The sequence below is a fragment of the Scardinius erythrophthalmus genome, assembly GCF_964197995.2.
Source record: "Scardinius erythrophthalmus genome assembly, chromosome: 8".
Lineage (NCBI taxonomy): Eukaryota > Metazoa > Chordata > Actinopteri > Cypriniformes > Leuciscidae > Scardinius > Scardinius erythrophthalmus.
Genome location: NC_138228.1, coordinates 6,148,101 through 6,166,725, shown reverse-complemented (window position 1 = coordinate 6,166,725; position 18,625 = coordinate 6,148,101). Strand labels below are relative to the sequence as shown.

Here is an 18,625-nt window from a genome sequence, read left to right as displayed (position 1 = left end):
ATGATGCTGAAAATCCAGTTTTCAGTTCTGTTTTAATAGAATTAAAAATGATTATTTTTCTTGTGATGTCAAAACAAGAAAAAACTATTTTTAATTATATTAAAATAGAAAGCAGTCATTCTACATTGTAATATTTCACAATATATTACTAGTATTTTGATCAAATAAATGTATCTTTGATGAGCATAAGAGACAAATCATACAGATCCCAAACTATTACACTGCAGTAAATTAAGCTTCCGAATTTCTTAATATTTTGCTGACCTTGTAATCAACAGTGATTGCTAAACATTAATGTGTAGAAATAGCCTAGGATATCCTTCCCATTTCAGATACGATATAACAAGACCAATACTGTGACTGAGAAATGCTTGAAACTTAAAACTTGAGGTCTGTTAAAACTTTAAAACGTTTGCGTCAGGTTAGTTTGTCTGAACCAATTGCCTTTCAATGCCTGTGGAAAGTCAAAGTATGGCAGCCACAGAGTCTGAGTCATTTCCCAAATTAAATTCAGTCAACGGCAACATCATTACACAGATTTATTGTTCATTTTATGCCATCCAAGTGATAAAAACAAAATGATGAACTTTGAGCTGTTATGGATGATACAATCTTAGAAGAAAAGGTTCTATATAGAAGCTTAAAGGGTTCTGTCTGGCGCTTCATATATATTAGGTTTATATATTTAGTTTGAATTAATTAAATTTTATGAATTAAACCGCTAATAATCACACTTTATCCATAAACAAAAAACCTGGATAAACATTAAAGTCATACAATTATTTAAGACATTTCTCCTTATATAGAACCTTTTTGGCATAGAGGTTCTGATGGCAGCGGTCCGACATGTAGCGATGCTGAGCTTCGGGCGACCCGAGTTCGAGTCCCGGCTCATGGTCCTTTCCCTTCTCTCTATCTCCCACTTCATGTCATGTCTTCTCACCAGGTGTATAAAGTAAAAAAAAAACTGAAATAATTAACCTTTATAATCAAGGGGTCTTTGAAACGGCGTCAGGAACCCTATAGGGTTCTATATTGAACCCCGTTGAACCTTTTTTTCCTAAGAGTGTATAATAGTTAAAACTACATGACCTCATCATTGATTAACTTTCCAAAAATTGAATTCTGTGAAGATATCTACATGTACATTGTCTTTCTCATAAACTAAATCCTGGCAAGTCCGTAGTGCCTAGTCATCATCTCTTATACATTCTTATGCTTTTTATTCACAATAAATAATTTTCTAAACATCTTTCTAATAAATATAAATCTCTATCTCAACAAAAATGATAGTCATGTATAATTACCAGTTTTTAATATACAAATTAACCCATTTTGATTCATTCACTACAATCCATAGAGATTTTCCATATGGATGTGCTACTGCATAAATGCATTTTGCAAACGGGAATCTTCCTCTGGGACGTTTCATAAGGAGTGGCCTTAATAACTCTGCTATTAGAGGGGGTGTAAGGACACGGAGAGCCGTCTAGACTCTTAATTCACATCTTGGCCAAGTATGAGCCTGGCACCAGCCCAGTGTGGCCGTCCCTGTCTACCGTCCACCAGCCGTCTCCTCCCTGTTCCACCACGAGCAGAACTTCCCCCGCAGAGATGGAGAGCTCATCAGTGCCCTGCACACACAGGATTAAAGGGTAAGTCCACCCAAAAATGAAAATGATCCCATGATTTACTCTCCCTCAAGCCATCCTAGTGTATGACTCTTCTGAAACACAATCTGAGTTATATTAAAAACATATCCTGGGCTCTTCCAAGCCTTATAATGGGAGTGAATGGGAACTTGAATTTTGAGCCCCCAAAAAAGCACATTATCTTACTAATCTCTTGTAAGGCCATTTTAATAATATTTTCCTAGTTTTTTCTTTGTTTTTTTATTTTTTTTTTTACCTGAGCTACGTAGTCATACTGAGCCTGGTATGTGGCGCTCTGAGAGACAGCACTGTTTAAAGTTCCTTGTGGAAATACAGGAATAGAAGCATACACTCCATCTGAGTCGACTGAAAAGAAAAAAATAAACATTAATGACAGTATATATATATATATATATATACAGTATATAAACACACACACACAGAGTAGTGGCCATCACAAGTGATGCTGTCCAGCCTAGGAAAATTGACATATTCACCCTTTTTCAAATATTATTTGTAAGCATATTGCGCAGTTATGCTTGGAGTCAATTGTTATGTTTGTGATAATGCAATGAAACATGGCAAATTGTGCAGACTTAATTTATGGCCATGCAGTCATACAAAGAATTTATGAACACAAGTAAAAACAAAGGCGAGAACCAGCGAAATATTGATGTATACCAACTGATTTTGTTGTAGTCAATGAATGCTTTTTCTTGTGAGCTTTTTTTGTCCATTGTAAAACAACCTGTACCTGTAGTTTCCCATTTTTTGCCAGATAAATACCTTTATTGATTTGTTCCTCATATTTTGGTTTTATGATGGTTTAATCAAACTTGTAGGGTCATTAAAAACAAATAACATCACTTTTGGCCACTACTGTCTGTCTGTCTGTCTGTCTGTCTGTTGTATGTATATATGTAGATAGATAGATAGATAGATAGATAGATAGATAGATAGATAGATAGATAGATAGATAGATAGATAGATAGATAGATAGATAGATAGATAGACGTTGAAAGCAAATAAAATGTATTTTTAAGCAAATTTTTATTTTGCTCTTTATTGTATTATTTTCTATTAGGAAAATAATGCATAAAAAAAAAATCCTATTCAATGAAGTCATAGGGCTGAAGTGCCCCCTGGTGGTGAATAACTTTTGTGTTTACAGTAACTACAAGATGGAGATTGCTAGAATTTAAAAACAATGTAACGTGCAATTTGAAATATACATATGAGAGCTGACAATGTCATTAATATGTTGTAATATGTACCTGATGGAGGCGCTGATGGCTGAATACAGTCATTACTAGTCTTTGAGCCAACGGCACAGTTGCCTTGCAAGAGATTTGAAAACCTTTCAAAAAGAAAATAATAACTGCATAAAAATATGTAAAAGGAACATTAAAAGTGTTGAGAAAAGATTGAAATAACCAGAGATAGGCTATTAATAATCACACACAAAAACAATGTTTGTGTGGCACATCCGCTTGCAGCTTTATGTCTTACTGATCTCTAAAAATAGTAGGCCTACATGTTCCATTCATTTCTATTTTGTCAGCATGGCAAATGCATAATGTAGATTACGCATTAACCTACAGATCCAGCAGTGGAAAACAAACCTCTTAATCACACCTCCACCGAAGCGCGTGATGCCGTTGCTGTCCGTTGTCGGTTCTCTGTCATAATAGTTCTCAAACACAATAGGCGCTACAGACACAGATGGAAAGTTTCATTATGCAAAATTTCTTATGAGCTATATCATCAAATCATATGGTTATGGAACTAAACTATGGGCGATTTGTGAAGTTTAATACAATAACCCAGTGAAACAATACATTAATCACTAACCTGCAGGAGTGGTGCCGGTCTTTTTCGTCTTGATGAAAGTGTTTATGTCTTCCGTGATGTCACACATTTCTAGAACTGTCCTCACCTCCTCATAACACTGAATACAAATGAACAGTAATTTGACAATATGGCCAGCACTTTTTGTGTGTGTGTGTGTGTGTGTGTGTGTGTGTGTGTGTGTGTGTGTGTGTGTGTGTGTGTGTGTGTGTGTGTGTGTGTGTGTGTGTGTGTGTGTGTGTGTTATTTATTTTACAATTACAGAGAGGTCCAAAGTCTGAGACAACATGTGAAATACTTCTATTGTGCATTTTTATAATTTAATACCACATTTTTGATACAAAATGTTGCCCTTTCGCTTTAATGACAGCAAACTAACGAAGTTCAAAGGATCGGTGACAAGCTTGCTTAAATTTGAATAATGAATATAAAGAATAATACATATTTCCTACTCATTTTACATAATAGAATTTTGTTATTTTGTGGCAAGAAATCACAGGTAAAAATGTAGATAGATATGTAGCCCCGCCCCCTTTCAGCGCTGCACTCGTTGTGTTCTGTCTTTCGTTAACTCTACAATAAGTAAATCCACTTGAGTTCACCAGCCAATTGCTCCTCGACAGCGATGCCACAGAAATATAGAGCTACCGCAAAAAGGAAGTTCAAACACAAAATTCTAAAGAAGGCTTGTTTCTCTGGCACATAAGGTCACAGGCCTACTTCTCCACTTAATCACAGTACATTTAGAAAATAATTTTGTATTAAAAGTTTTCAGAATTGTTATGTTTAAATATGCAAACGAGGCATTGCCTAATTAAATATGCACTAATTTGCATGTATTTCCTGAACAGAAATCTAAATAAAGCCAGGTTAAAAATTGTTGTTGACATGCTGTGTATAAGAGTTAAAGGTTATACAGAGGGGGATAAATCAGTAAGAAGTCACACCATAAATCACTCATTTTGAGGAAACAGTGTTTAAAGATATGTATTGTAATTGAAAGGCGAAAAGATAAAGTTGGTAATACTTTGCAATAAGGTCCCATTGGTTAATTCATCCATTAAGTAATATTAACTAACAATAATAAGCAGTACATTTGTTATACTATTTGTTAATCTTTGTTAACATAGTTTAAAAAAATACAACTGTTCATTGTTAGCTCATATTAGGTCAGGTCCATTAAATAATATTTTGATTTCAATAATGTATTAGTAAATGTTAGAATTAAAATGAACTAAGCTTTTTTTTATAGTTAGTTCATGTTAACTAATGCAATAACTAATGTTAATAACAAATAGAACCTTGTTGTTAAGTATTACCTCAAAATACACACTTTAAATGTGTATTTTGGATGTTTTTTTTTTCTTCTAGTTTGAAAGGAGACAGGTTAAGAAAGCGAAATAGCCCAACATATATATGTCTTGCCTTAAATTGATAAAAATGTGAAAGAAAATCAGAGTTTGAATATTTTGAATTTGCATGTATTGAATAATGTCTGTAGCTATTATCAGTGTGATCTTTTAAAAAGCTTCATTACGTTATACTGACCTCATCTTCTTTGACGCATTGCATGGAAAAGTGGTTACAGTGGACCCAAATAGCATTTCTCAAAATATTAATGCGATCATCTTCCTGCTGCTGAAAGACCTGGAGAAATAACATAATGATGTAAATACGTCTACATGCTGTCTGTCAAATTTTCATTTTTGGGTGAACTATCCCTTTAAGTAGAGCAAATGATAATTTAGCTGAGTCTTTGCCAAACTGTCAGTGAGACACATGATGATCAGAGCTGGTGTTATGAGTATACTTATTTTAATAAGCAAAAACAAGTTTCTTGTGCAGTTTAGTTTAGTATGTGTGGTTTGTGTGGTACGCAGTGTGTAAAACACAGAGAAAAGGGAAGTTCATTTTTAGTGTGTTTCTATGTGGTTCACAGCCTGAGCACAGAGCTATTTCTGAAGGCCAGCAAACAGATAGTCGAGTGTGTGTTTCTCTTTACCTCACATGTGCATTCATGCGTGGTCTCCCATTCCTGACGAATCTTATCCAGCTGCTCTATGTTTGACATGTACTGTTTCTCTGTCAATCGAGAACAAGCATCAGCCTCACTGGATTTCCAGCCAGTGAAATCTTGCTTGAAAGTATTTGCATCGTGCATTTTAGGCATTACCAGCGTCTTTGAATGCGTTTCCGGTTCGGATGTATCAATTGATCACTTTTGCATTGCAAGCAGACGCTGCAATGCGTGAAAACAAAAGCGTATTTCCATTCTCACCTGCATCCGCGGACGCGTCCCTGCACTGCTTTGCTTTGTTTTGCATCTGTTGTGGAATAGAGCACAAATACCAAAATTTAAAATGGTTATAAGAACTCATTATTGGATCAGGAAAAACTTGGGGTCAGTACATTTGTTTTATGTTTCACAAAGAAGTCTCTCATGCTCACCAAGGCTGCATTTCTTTGATCAAATAATTACTGTGTAAAAACAGTAACACTGTGAAACATTTTTTTCTATTTTAATGTTCCTGCGTCCCGGCGATCAATAATCGTATCCCTTAAAACTCATCTTTGATCATCAAAATGACATTTTTAAATGTTTTTTACCTGTGAAAATTATTTAAAATAGCTTGAATGTAACTCTACACCCTTGCTTCATATAGTATATACATGGAATCATGAATATGCAAATTGGGCTCCGCCTCCTCTCACATGAGCTCAGACTGCCTGATCCACTCGCTGGCAAGTGGAAATATTGGTTTAGTCCAGTCATATATATTTGAACCAGAAACTGATTCAGAAGAGGAAGAATTATACAGGAATTGTACAGGAATGAATTATACAGGGTCGTCTAAAAGTGGATGTACCAGAATGGTAATGCGTTTTATGTATCGTTCTCTACAACATCGGATGCATAACAGATATTGATATGATTAGCCTTTTGCTTGGCTACGTTATCAAACAGCTAATAATGTGTTGCTAATGTAACACAACCCCTGTTCCCGTTCGCCATCTCAGAGTCAGACAGCTGCCTTCTATAAAACAGCATCCCTAGAAACACTCTGAACATCATAGAAAGAAATGGAAACAGGGGTGGTTTCAAACCAAATTCTGCCCATAAATAAATATTTTACCTTTTCAATTTGTTTAGGGGTGACGGTGGGTGTACTGTTGAGCTTCTCCACAGCCTGTTCAGCTTCATCAGCCTCTTTACATCTCTGTTCATATGCCCTTTTAGACTGGGAGAATAGAGAAGTACAGGGTTATTATGGCACTACTTACATAGACTTGAATGATGGCCAAGTGAACAAACATAAATATATTTAAATCAAATTTATTTCTTGTAGTCTTAATAGTAATTAATTAATAATAATTTGTTACATTTACATAGTGCTTTTCTGGGTACTCTAAGCGCTTTACATATGAAATGGGGAATGTCCTCAATCACCACCAATGAGCAGCATCCACCTGGATGATGCGACGGCAGCCATATTTCACCAGAACACACACCACACACCAGCTTACTGGTGGAGAGGAGACAGAGTGATGAAGCCTATCAGTATATGGGGATGATTAGGAAGCCATGATGGTAGACAGAGGCCAATGGGTAAATTTGGCAAGGATGCTACTCTTTTTCGAAGAACATCCTAGGGTTTTTTATGAGCACAGAGAGTCAGGACCTCGGTTTAATGTCTCATTTGAAGGATGGTGGTGAATTACTTCTTAATTCTTGATTCTTGGGTTTGTTTTCTCACTCTATTGTGTCATGAAAAGTCACAGAAAATGCCAGAATAAACTTTGTCTACGGTACTTGAAAATGGCTACATTCATGTAATCTGACTCAACTGCTTTCACTGACCCACACATAGACATATACAATCAATCTGCTCCAAATCAAACTGATAAATGATCAATTAATTCAATGTACAACCACCATGAAGCAACAGGAGAACCAGACATTCAGTAAACTAATGGAGAACTTCCTCTAGATACTGATTCTGCTGCTTATTTAAAAAAAAAGAAAACCACTATAAAACCATAATCTCCATCATTTGTCATCAGATATGACATCAGATTTACAGTACTGCAAAATAGGAGCTGTCTTTAACACAGAATGATTTCTGAAGCTGAAAACTGAACTCACATTTATGGAAGCTCGTTTCTGCCACAAAAAAAAAAGTAATTGCCACTTTTTATCTCGCAGTTCTAACTTTTTTCTCAGAATTGTATGATATAAACTCGAAATTTGCGAGATTCGCAATTCTGAGAAATAAAGTCAGTCTTTCTTTGCTCAGAATTGCACTTTATTACATGCAATTGCAAGTTAATATCTTGTTTTATGCAAGTTTATAGCTATGAACTCGCAATTGTGAGAAGTAAAGTCAGAATTGCGAGGGAAACTGTTTGAAAATAGTCCGATTTACGAGATTTACAATAGGCTTACATTTTAAATATACAAGTATCATAAATCAGCTTCTTAATCTTTAGAATGTCATCAAACTTAAGAAAACCAGGACATGGACTGGTGCCTTAAAAAAACGTTAATTGGAAAAAACATGTTGAATGTGAATTTAAAACGCAGCACTGTCACATTTTACCCAGCCGACCAATCACAGTGAAAGAGGGGCGGGACATAAACAACAGCTACCAACCGAACCGCTCCATTTCTACTTGTACATCGTCAACAGATGACAACAAGAAGCATAATAACGGAACAAAATACTTTTAAACAAGATACTTTACCATTTATTGACATTTTTATATAGAAACTATACAGAGACAAAATCTGTGAAATTAGATAATAATAACCCTTCCGTGGATGTTCTGTGGCATAGGTCATAGGAAGCAAAGCGTCTCAATGGTCTCAACTGAAAAAAACACTGCGCTGCCAAAACACTCACCAAAGTGCAAACAGCAAGGCGTTTTCCGCTAGCTAAAAACACTTTTGTGGACACACTGCTTTAGAAAAAAAGGTTTAATAAACTTCTACATAGAACCCTAGGGTTCTTAACTCAATTTTAAAGAACCCTTGCACCCAAAAATGATTCTATATAAGAATAAATTCAAGTGATAAAGTATGTTTACGACCCGTTTAATTCATAAAAATATTATCCTATGATGGGAACCCCTAAAGGTTCTATGATGCGCCTGACGGAATGCTTGAAGGTTCTATAGAACCTTTTATTTCTAAGAGTGCAGGGACAATCTGTTGTGCTTTTGAACAATGGTGGAAGAAGCTCACAAACTAATCATTCGGAACTAGTAACTACATTTCATTTAGTGGTTATCATAACCCTCATCTTTAACCACAAAGTCAGACAACCACCTTGACAGTTCCTGACTAGAACAGATAGTCACATCCCCTTTTACTCGTTTGTTTATCAAATCAGATTGCTTTTTACAATGCTATAAGATAATACAGAGTAAGTACCCTTCAACGTCTCCTCGCCTCACCCCTAACATACGCTTTCGCGTTCTGAATGTCTCTGATGTACCAAGATAAACGGAAATGCATCTTTTTCTTGACAACAGCAGTCTGTTTCAGGAAATTACAAATAAATGAGGAACAGAAAAAAACCCAACATTGATAAAATAGAGTCTGTGTTGGTGGAAGTGAACAGAAGTGTGCAGGCGAGAAAGAATACACATCTAGTAGAGAAGTGAGACTTCCTGAGGTGACAGTTACAACATTTTGAAGACCCATCCCCCTCCCTGCCATGCACACTAGCTGCAAAGCACTGATGATTTAAATCACTCTCATTTCTCCCTTCCTCTTCCTGATATTCTGCTTTCAGTCTGTATTAGGCAAATACATGATTCACTGAGTAGTCCATAAAACTGAAGTCACTTTTCTGTGACTTCACGCAAGTTAGACTCACCTCTGTGGTTTTCTTGTGTAATGATACTTTGATCTTCTGAACCTTTTCCATGACCCCTTCAAACTGTACAAAAATAAAACAAATTTAAGACGTCATTTGAATTCTTGAGCTTTACAGGTAGCAGCACCTATTATAATAAATCAGAGGTCTCAAGAAGCAACTTGGTTTGGACAAAAACAGTATTATTATTTGTTCACACCCTGTTCGCACCTCTGAGAAAGTAGTCTGCGGTTCTGCAAGATTAATTAAAGCATCGCATAACGTTTCACCTTTTTCCGCTGCTCCTTCTGTCGCTCTCTGAACTGCTCCATTCGTTTCACCTCTTCTCGTAACATCCCAGAAAGCTGAATGTGCACATTTCCAATGTTCTCCATTTCTGTGAGAGAAAACAGCATATTCATCAGTGATCTTGAAGGTATGGGTTTAGTATATTTAGTAGTAACTGATTATTGTATTTTAAAATACATTTTTATTGAGAACATGACTACTTAACATTTACAAAATGGCAGTGAATTATTCATCATTCATTGATTTTCACTAATTATTATTTTTTCCCTTTAAATAGTCCTTTCTAAAACAGCATATTGCTTATGTATGTTCAGAAAGTCTTCCAGTTTACACAAGTCAGAGGCCACACAGCTTAACAAATAAAATATTCAAATAATCAATAAAATAATCATCTTTTTGTGTTTTATTTTGATTGTTTTTCTATTATGGTTGGATTTTATTTTCATGATTTGAATAATTATAATTATTCATAAACCCTCTGCAGTTCCTTTTTAATGTTGCAATTTCCTGTTTTAATGTAATTTTTAATGCACTTCATTTTGTTGACCACAAATTTTCAACATTTTTTCCTCTGCTTATTTTTTCTCTTTAGTACAAGATTATCCTATTCAAATCTATGTGATAAACAAGTTGAGGCTAAACGTAAGGTCAAAAGTAATCAACAAGTAGTCAGCTTATATTATTGTAATGAAATAAATGATGTTACTAACTACAGTTTTCAATTTGTACGTAATCTACCCAACACCGTAGTATATTAAGCATGTTTTATATTCTACGTGTGTCTCATTCTGATTTTTAAAGCAAACTAAGCAAATTATAATTTGGGGTGTTACTTACGGACTTTTAGTTGGTCAAATGATGCCCTCAAAGTGCTACAAAACCAAATCAACAAAATTACAATTAAATTGATTGATTTAATATTAAAACCAGAAGACAATGTTTACATAAATATATTAAATAATGCATACAATGTTTGCTTACCCAATTTCACTTTGCCCTCCTGTCTTGCGTGCGATTGTAATCAGTTCCTTTCCGTATCTTTCCTCTGCCATCGCCCTATGAGCAGAGGAATGTACTATATTAACCAGTACCGCTTTTCTAGACCATAACAGACCAATGCTAATCAGCGTACCTTGAAAAGAATTGAAATGTGCAATTTTCCATTGTTACCTCATTTTTAAGAGCTCTTCCATATCTTTGCAAGCTCGTCGCCCATCACATAGCCTCTGGATAAGAGCCTCATATCCAGTGTTGCTGGTGAAATCTGGGCCCTGGAACCAAGAGGATTAGATTTCTCCACTACCATAAAACAGCAACAAGATTTAGCTTATGAGGGACTGTGCATCTCAGTTTTAATCCTGAATCCCTGGGAAGTTTCTGGGCTATACTTGTAGCACTATGTTCATAAAAACGAGGCCTTATTTGAAGAGTTGATATCTATGCAAATACGAATATGTGGTACCAGACTGTCTAAGGTGGTTAAACAGTTTAATCATTGACGACGTGCGACAATATTAATATGGAATGCTACTAATAATTTAACCATATTTGCAACTGAAAGAAAATGACTATTTTGACACCAGCTGTATGCACCCCTAACACTGAATAGCACTCGCGTGGCTTTACATGCAAATCAACCCAGAAGTCGCTTTGTAGATGGATGCTCCGACAACACACATCAAAGCTAAAGAGAGGGTAGAGTGGGCTCACAGTCAGCCGTTCAACAGGAAGCCTACAGATCATCTCCATGACACAACTTCAGAATGTCTATATATAAACTATGTAGAAAAGAATTTTGAGAAAGGCCATGACAAATATCTTACTCTTAAAAATCATATCCAAATCTTAATTTTATTGAACATCTCAGTACTGTCAGTGCAAATCTAATCCAACATCTAACTGAAACACATGTTAAGAAATGAAAATGAAAGTGATGACAGATTAGAATTAAATTTGTCTTATATACAGATACACTAATTACGGTAGCACTTTATTTCACAGTCCTGTTTCACATGACCCTGTCCTAACCCTGAACCTTAACTTAACCCATGTAGTTACCTTACACTACTCAGTGCTTTGTGGGTAAGTATATTGAAAGTGTACATCCTGTAAATAAAGTGCAATCCTAATTCCTGATTCAAATGAAAGTGCACAAAAAATATTGAGATTTAATAACTCGTCCAATACATGCTTTAGGTAAGGTAAGGTGATGCTGTTAGACACATCATAATCTACCCTGTCAATCATCATATCCGATATGGTTAACATCAAGCATGTCCAAACAGACTCGTTCAATCTAATATGTCAAAATAGCTCAACTCGTTCACTTACCCAAAAAGAATCTTTGAATTGTAACGGTGTCATTCTAAAGGCGCTTTACAGCAGTGAGAACGATACAAGCACACAGAAGGAAACAAAGACGGAATTAAGAAAAGTAAAAGAAAGAACAGACAATGCCACACGCAGGAAACCACCGTTTCGTAGCACACTCGCGTGGCTCAGGTTTGACTCAGATAAGGAAGCACCCTCCTATTATGTCAATGACCGCAGAGAGCCTGCCCTACAGATAATATGCATGCATTCAGCAGACATTTGAATACTAAATAGGATGACACATCTGAAACAGTGGGCTTTTGGAAAATGTATAGAGTTAAGAGTCTTTAGGTGCCGAAGAGAGTTTGAGCAAACAAAGCCATCTAAATCGAAACAGGGTTCAGTTAGGTAGTTTAAGTAAATCAAGTTAAATCAAGACACACTTTGATTTGAGTATCCTTTGACTGCAAGCAACAGCAAAGTAACTGAGTTTGATAACTAGTCATTTTATAGAGGGAGGAAAAAGAAAAGTGCATGTTACACAGCTTAGTTCAAATAAAAGGCAACATCACAGGTCAAATTAGATAATAGCATTGATAAAAGTACCAGTTGCATGTTATCAAATAAAAATGAATGCGTAAAAACTCAAGTAGTCGTTCTTTGTGGCAACACAAGAAGTATTTATAAAAGGTTTCAACTATTACAACTCATCATGTGGCACATGGAGCTGTCTGCCATAATCTGTCACTTCACTGTTCATGAAAGTGTCTTGGCTTTTTAAAATCTCCGACTCTGAGAGCCTTTCATCGCCATCTTGATCCATTTCCTTGATGAGATGAATAGCCTGTATAACAATCAAGAAAAGAAAATAGTTAGAATATATTGTTACAAATGTAAAAAACATGACAATGCATGATATATCAGCCACCGTATTGGTATCAGCTGATATATGTTCAATTTTAATGTTGTTGTTATCAGGGCCAATAAGAAAATTTAGCCTATATATTATAGCCGATAAATAATGGATTATTTCCTTCAGCCGAGAAACTTCAGTTAGCCATGATGGTGTGGGATTACAAATTTAAGAATCTGTTTAAGATCTGCTGATGTCCTTACATAACATAAGGTAGAGTACACTGAATTTGGCATTTAAGGTTATGATGATGATATCAGCTGTTTCCAGCAAGAGATTCCTGCCAGTCCTGTTCTCTCTATTGTAAGTTAAATGAGTCAGATTACTGAGACTCCCACCCTTTGTCTTTAACGGCTCTTGGAGCCCCGTCCCAGTCTTTGAATAGTTATGATGATTGGATTAGGATTGGTAACACTCTAAAGTCTAGGGCGGGTTCCTTAACTTGGATATTTCATTTGCATGCTTTGTTTAAGGTCGTCACGAGGTGCTTATATAATATAAACCGTATAAACCACAACTATATAAACCACACTGCCTTAGTTAGACTTGATGACTGCAGCTACTGACAGCTCGTGTTCTCAATAAAGAATCCTGTTGAAGATAAAACCAAGCCTCCTGGTCTTATTTCTTTCTTTCTTTCTTTCTTTAAAATACAGTTAAGTGCAACATGTGCAGCGCAAGTCTGTCATATAGGCTTCATAACATTATAATGAGAACATTATTGTGTGCTTGGGACATGGATTTAAAGGAGAGACTTTTGTTTTTGTAATCAGGCTCTCAAAAATTATATACAAATTTGGATTTAGATTTATATCGGTTTTCAAATATAAAGAATTATTAATTATCGGTCAAAATGTTCATATCGGTGCATCCCTATAAAAAAGTATAAGGCGGCTGGATGACACATTGACTCACTTCTTCTCGTGCCGACCCATAGCTGTTCGGAGCGACCCAGCGGAGCTGTTCATCCCTGTTGAGTTTCCCATCCTTATCCTGGTCATAGAGATCTTTAAAGCGCACCGTTTCCTCAACCTCCCACTGCGAGGGCTCATCCTGCTCTGAAACACAGACAAGCAAACATGTATGTTTCTGATAATAATCTACCACAATCCTGGAAAACATTTTGATGCTAACATCCTGAGTTGCCATAAATCTGATTTGTCTGATTTTAAATGAAGCCAAATGTGTATGATCTACAATATGGAAGTACATATCGGTTATCGGCTGATATTAGCATTTATTTAATGTATTATTATTGGTCAATATTTGATTGTGCATGCTTATTTTCCATATTCTAATCTTTAAAAACGAATAATTTAATAACACTGTCAAATGTAAATAGAGCTGCACGATTCTTGGATGAATTGAGAATCGTGATTTTGTGTGTTTCAAATAGAGATTCTCCAATGATGAACAGACAATTAAACAAAATAACATGTGATTTATTAGAGGTTCTGACAAAATGTTAATTGCTGCCATCCATTGAAAAAAGTGTTTATTTATTTGAAAGATAAAAAAAAATGGTTGAATGAATGATTCAATGACTCACTCATAAATACAGCCATTTATCGGTTATTGGATTATTTTTCTTTTGTATTAGTAAATCACTAGTGTAATGACTATATACACTGTTATTTATCCCAACATAATCATACCATTTGCTCGGAGATCTCCAATGAATTCACTCAAGCTGATGAATCCATCTTTATCCAAGTCATATTCAGTTAGCACATCTTCAATAGCAAAATCCTGTGGAAAATGCAACCACACAGCACATAGTCATGCATGGAAGTTTAATATCGAATCATATTTATGATTTATTGCAGCTTTATTGTATACTCACAGCCATGTGGTCCACCTCAGATGGATGAGTAAATGCAAGGAACTCTGTTAAGTTCAGGCCAGCTGAGCCATCCATATCGGCAAAATAAAAACGCCTTTTTTCCTTTGCATGGAGCTGTGAGTGGATAAAAGAGTGTTTTTTTATCAATCACGCAACACTTTTCATTCCCGTTCCATAATATGAAATGCTAATGAATCATGCAACACACAAATCTAAGTGACTCCTCCTCTGGGTCCTCAAGAACAGCATCTTCATCCACTTCCACAGTATGACCATGCATGACCATATTGTATTCGTCCCAAGATACCAGACCGTCATTGTTGGAGTCAAACTCAGAGAAGCGTTCCTCAGCATCCTCCAGCGCATATCTCCTGTACACCCTCTGTATCCATAATGTGATTTCCTCTAGAGAAGCAACAGAGAATGCTTATTACTTCTAAAACACACTACTGTTCAAAAGTTTTGGGTCAGAAATTGATTCTTTTATTCAGTAAGGACACATTAAATTGATCAAAAGTGACAGTAAAGACTTACAATACTACAAAAAAAATTATATTTCAAATAAATTCTACATTTTGCTTAAAAAATAAATGCTTAATATTCAACAATATTATTGATATAATAATATAATGATACAATATTATTACTAACTGCACTGACACCGTTATATGAGAACTGAACTGAGCTGGACAATGACATTCTTTTGCAGAACAGCTATTTTAATAATTTATTATTACAACAGCTGAAATGCAACAATTTCCTGTTATCACTACAAAGCTGCATTGAAACAATCTGTATTGTATAAAGCGCTATATAAATTAATCCTGGAAGAAAGAAATATCAAAGAAATATCAAAGAATCCTGGAAAAAAAAAATCACGTTTTTCATGGAAATATTAGGCAGCACAACTGTTTTCAACACTCATTATAATAAGAAATATTTCTTGAGCACCAAATCATAATTTCTGTAAGATCATGTGACACTGAAGACTGGAGTAATGATGCTAAAAAGTCAGCTTTGCATCACAGGAATAGTTTCTATTTTAAAACATATTAAAATAGTAAACACAATATTACTGTATTTTTAATCAAGTAAATGCAGCCTTAGTGAGCATAAGAGACAGACTTCTTTCAAAAACATTTACAAAAAATCCCGGAAGTGTAAATAATCTGACACATCTCATGTGTAATAAAATAAGTGTCAAGTAACCAAACCAGAACTGACCTGGAGTCAGGTATTTATCAGAGTTGGTGTCGATCTTTTTCACTATCTCCACCAGTCGCTTCCGCTGCTCAGATGGATTTAGTTTCTGTATTTCATCCTTGTCCTGAAAAACAGTGAGAGTTGGTAGAATGAAACTGGATCACTTTAATGATTTAAATAACTGTTATAAAGAACCACGCAGATGATACCTTAGAGCCAAGGAACATATTTGCATTATGTTCATGGTTATGTTTGACCACATGATCCTCTTGGACAATTTGGCTGCCAATAGCTCCTGATGCGCAACAGGCCACCAGCAATAATAGAGCTGCGTATGCAATCTTTAAACCTGATAAACACACAAGTACAAACAAATTAGGCCCCATCATTTCACTCAGAAATGAAAAATCTGTAATTAATTAGCTATTCACCCTCATGTCATCCTAAACCTCTAAGACTTTCGTTCATCTTCAGAATACAAATGAAGATCTTTTAAATGAAATCTGAGAGCTTTCTGTCCCTCCATTGACAGCTACACAACTACCACTTTGATGCTACAAAAAATTTGTAAAACTAAACATATGAATTGAGCGGTTTAGTCCAAATTTTCTGAAGAGACTCGATCGCTTTATATGATGAACAGATTAAATTTGGGATTTATTCACATTGATCAGCGAATATAAACAGAGGCTCAACCGAACCTGCTTGACGCGTGAGAACAAACCTCATTGGTTCTTGCTGAAGCTCAAACGTGATGCGTAACACGAGAATGAACCTCATTGGTTCTCGCACGTCAAGCGAACATTCTTTAGCTTCTGTTTACCAGTGAGTTGATGAATGTTTATATATGAATAAAACCCTAAATTAAATCTGTTCATCTTATAAAGTGATCTTGTCTCTTCAGAAAATGTTGAGTTAGCCGCTCAATTCATATGGATTAGTTTTACAATCTCTTTATGAACTTTTTTAAGTATCAAAGTGGTAGTTGCGTCGCTGTCAATGGAGGGACAGAAAACTCTCAGATTTCTTTAAAAAGATCATCATTTGTATCCTAAAGATGAACAAAAGTCTTACAGGTTTGGAACGACATGAGGGTGAGTAATTAATGACAGAATTTTCATTTTTGGGTGAACTATCCCTTTAACAAGATGATCTCGACTGCCCTCTTGTGATGATGGGCTACACATTCCCATGTCAAATCATCTAACAATATCGACGTTGGTAAGGAGAAGAGGTTTCAAATAACAGCAATCTGTAGCCAGAATATATATTTGAATAAAACTATGCATGACATGTATCTCCTTTTGTGTTATGATGACTTTCTGATATTGTGGAACTTGGCGCTTTGGTGGCTAACTAACTGCGAAGTATTTTTTTATGTAAAAGGCAACTAGAAAATGTGCAAATTCATGCCAAGGATAACACTCTGTTATCTATCTATTTAAGGCACCTACAAGAAGTATTCACCATGCGTGTTTAAGAGACAAAACACTTACTTTCGAAAGGCTGTTTGCTAAAGTTTTGAGCTGAGCTTGTTGCCATGGTGCGCTCCGGTCATCTGGACTCTCACTCAGCGTTTCCTGCATGTACTGTTACCGCCTCCTGCAGGCCTGGAGGACGAGCAGAGAAAGACCTTAAAGTCCCCATGAAATCAAAATGGGCTTCTTCTTTAGTATGAATATGTTAGCTTTACTTTTATATAGCTAGTGTGCTCCAAAACAATGACAAAATTCGCATTTAGAACATATAAATGTTCAAATCAAAATGTCATCATATTTTCTGTCCAATCAAATGCTCTCTAGAATCTGAAATATCCCGCCCCCTACATTATAATCAAATGCTTAAGATGCGGCTAAAATCGGTCACTTGTTCACAGAGTTACTATTTTGCTTCATGGTGAATGGCATGGTGCACTATAAAGGGGATAGGGAACGATTCAGACAGTGTAAATATGCTTTCGATGGGAAAAATTAAGACTGGTTTCATGTTTGTGTCACACGAATTGCCGCAGCAGTCTCTTTTGTTGCGTCTGTCTTTATAGTTCATTTAATATTTAATGAATTTATATTCAAATTGAATATATATATATATATATATATATATATATATATATATATATATATATATATATATATATATACACACACATATATATATATACGAACAAATCGTTGAAAATGCAAAAAGCAAAAATAATTACATCAAGATCATGGAGAAGCATATTTGTTGTATTCTGATGCATGTGAGGGAATTGGGAAGAATTAGGAAGCAGACTTTTAAAAAAAAAATATTTTTTAATAATGTCAAATACTGAACAATAGCAATAGAAAACAATAAAAAATATTCAGTAAGGTAAGAACAACCAAACAAAGAAATAATAAACAAGCGCCATTGTATAGGCCTAGCTAATACAGTAATATTAATAATAATAATGTAATGCATACATAATTGACATTATTTTTTAAAGTGTGCAATTTCCCCCCCGCAGTTTCTGAATTTGAAACTTTCCGGTTAAAATTTAAAATGATCAGTTGTATGAAATATGCCTTATCTTTCTCAATTCCATGATCATTGAAGTGCATCGCAATTTCTGCTTAATTAAGGAAGTAGACATTTTTGCAAAGCAAGTTATGGACATGAACGAAGTTGATATGTAAATATATATAGCATTTGAAAGACATAAAAA

General features: G+C 35.3%; 2 protein-coding genes across 2 annotated transcripts; both read right to left on the bottom strand.

Annotated features, from left to right (window-relative positions):
* Nucleotides 1-522: 522 nt before the first annotated feature.
* Nucleotides 523-12,176, bottom strand: pstpip1a (proline-serine-threonine phosphatase interacting protein 1a). The gene is made up of 15 exons (XM_081372107.1): nucleotides 11,999-12,176; nucleotides 10,838-10,938; nucleotides 10,649-10,723; nucleotides 10,505-10,539; nucleotides 9,649-9,755; nucleotides 9,380-9,442; nucleotides 6,635-6,739; nucleotides 5,779-5,824; nucleotides 5,503-5,582; nucleotides 5,049-5,147; nucleotides 3,504-3,600; nucleotides 3,275-3,362; nucleotides 2,927-3,009; nucleotides 1,909-2,018; nucleotides 523-1,634 (listed from the first exon to the last, which is right to left on the bottom strand). The coding sequence occupies exons 1-15, from the start codon at nucleotides 12,029-12,031 to the stop codon at nucleotides 1,503-1,505; spliced, it is 1,254 nt and encodes a 417-aa protein (XP_081228233.1). The 5' UTR covers nucleotides 12,032-12,176; the 3' UTR covers nucleotides 523-1,502.
* Nucleotides 11,501-17,552, bottom strand: rcn2 (reticulocalbin 2). Its single transcript, XM_081372108.1, has 8 exons — nucleotides 17,436-17,552; nucleotides 16,149-16,288; nucleotides 15,961-16,063; nucleotides 14,945-15,141; nucleotides 14,737-14,850; nucleotides 14,549-14,642; nucleotides 13,809-13,951; nucleotides 11,501-12,824 (listed from the first exon to the last, which is right to left on the bottom strand). The coding sequence occupies exons 1-8, from the start codon at nucleotides 17,479-17,481 to the stop codon at nucleotides 12,681-12,683; spliced, it is 981 nt and encodes a 326-aa protein (XP_081228234.1). The 5' UTR covers nucleotides 17,482-17,552; the 3' UTR covers nucleotides 11,501-12,680.
* Nucleotides 17,553-18,625: the final 1,073 nt, after the last annotated feature.

What these genes read in the sequence shown, in the direction of transcription:
- pstpip1a (XM_081372107.1), bottom strand. Translation starts at nt 12,031, where the DNA reads ATGACACCGTTACAATTCAAAGATTCTTTTTGG. An exon ending in ATTTGACCAACTAAAAGTCC is followed by an intron (nt 9,756 to 10,504) that starts GTAAGTAACACC and finishes TTTCTCTCACAG; the next exon opens with AAATGGAGAACATTGGAAAT. An exon ending in AATGCGTCAAAGAAGATGAG is followed by an intron (nt 3,601 to 5,048) that starts GTCAGTATAACG and finishes ATTTGTATTCAG; the next exon opens with TGTTATGAGGAGGTGAGGAC.
- rcn2 (XM_081372108.1), bottom strand. Translation starts at nt 17,481, where the DNA reads ATGGCAACAAGCTCAGCTCAAAACTTTAGCAAACAGCCTTTCGAAA. An exon ending in CTGAGGTGGACCACATGGCT is followed by an intron (nt 14,643 to 14,736) that starts GTGAGTATACAA and finishes CATTTTCCACAG; the next exon opens with GATTTTGCTATTGAAGATGT. An exon ending in ATGGGTCGGCACGAGAAGAA is followed by an intron (nt 12,825 to 13,808) that starts GTGAGTCAATGT and finishes ATTGTTATACAG; the next exon opens with GCTATTCATCTCATCAAGGA.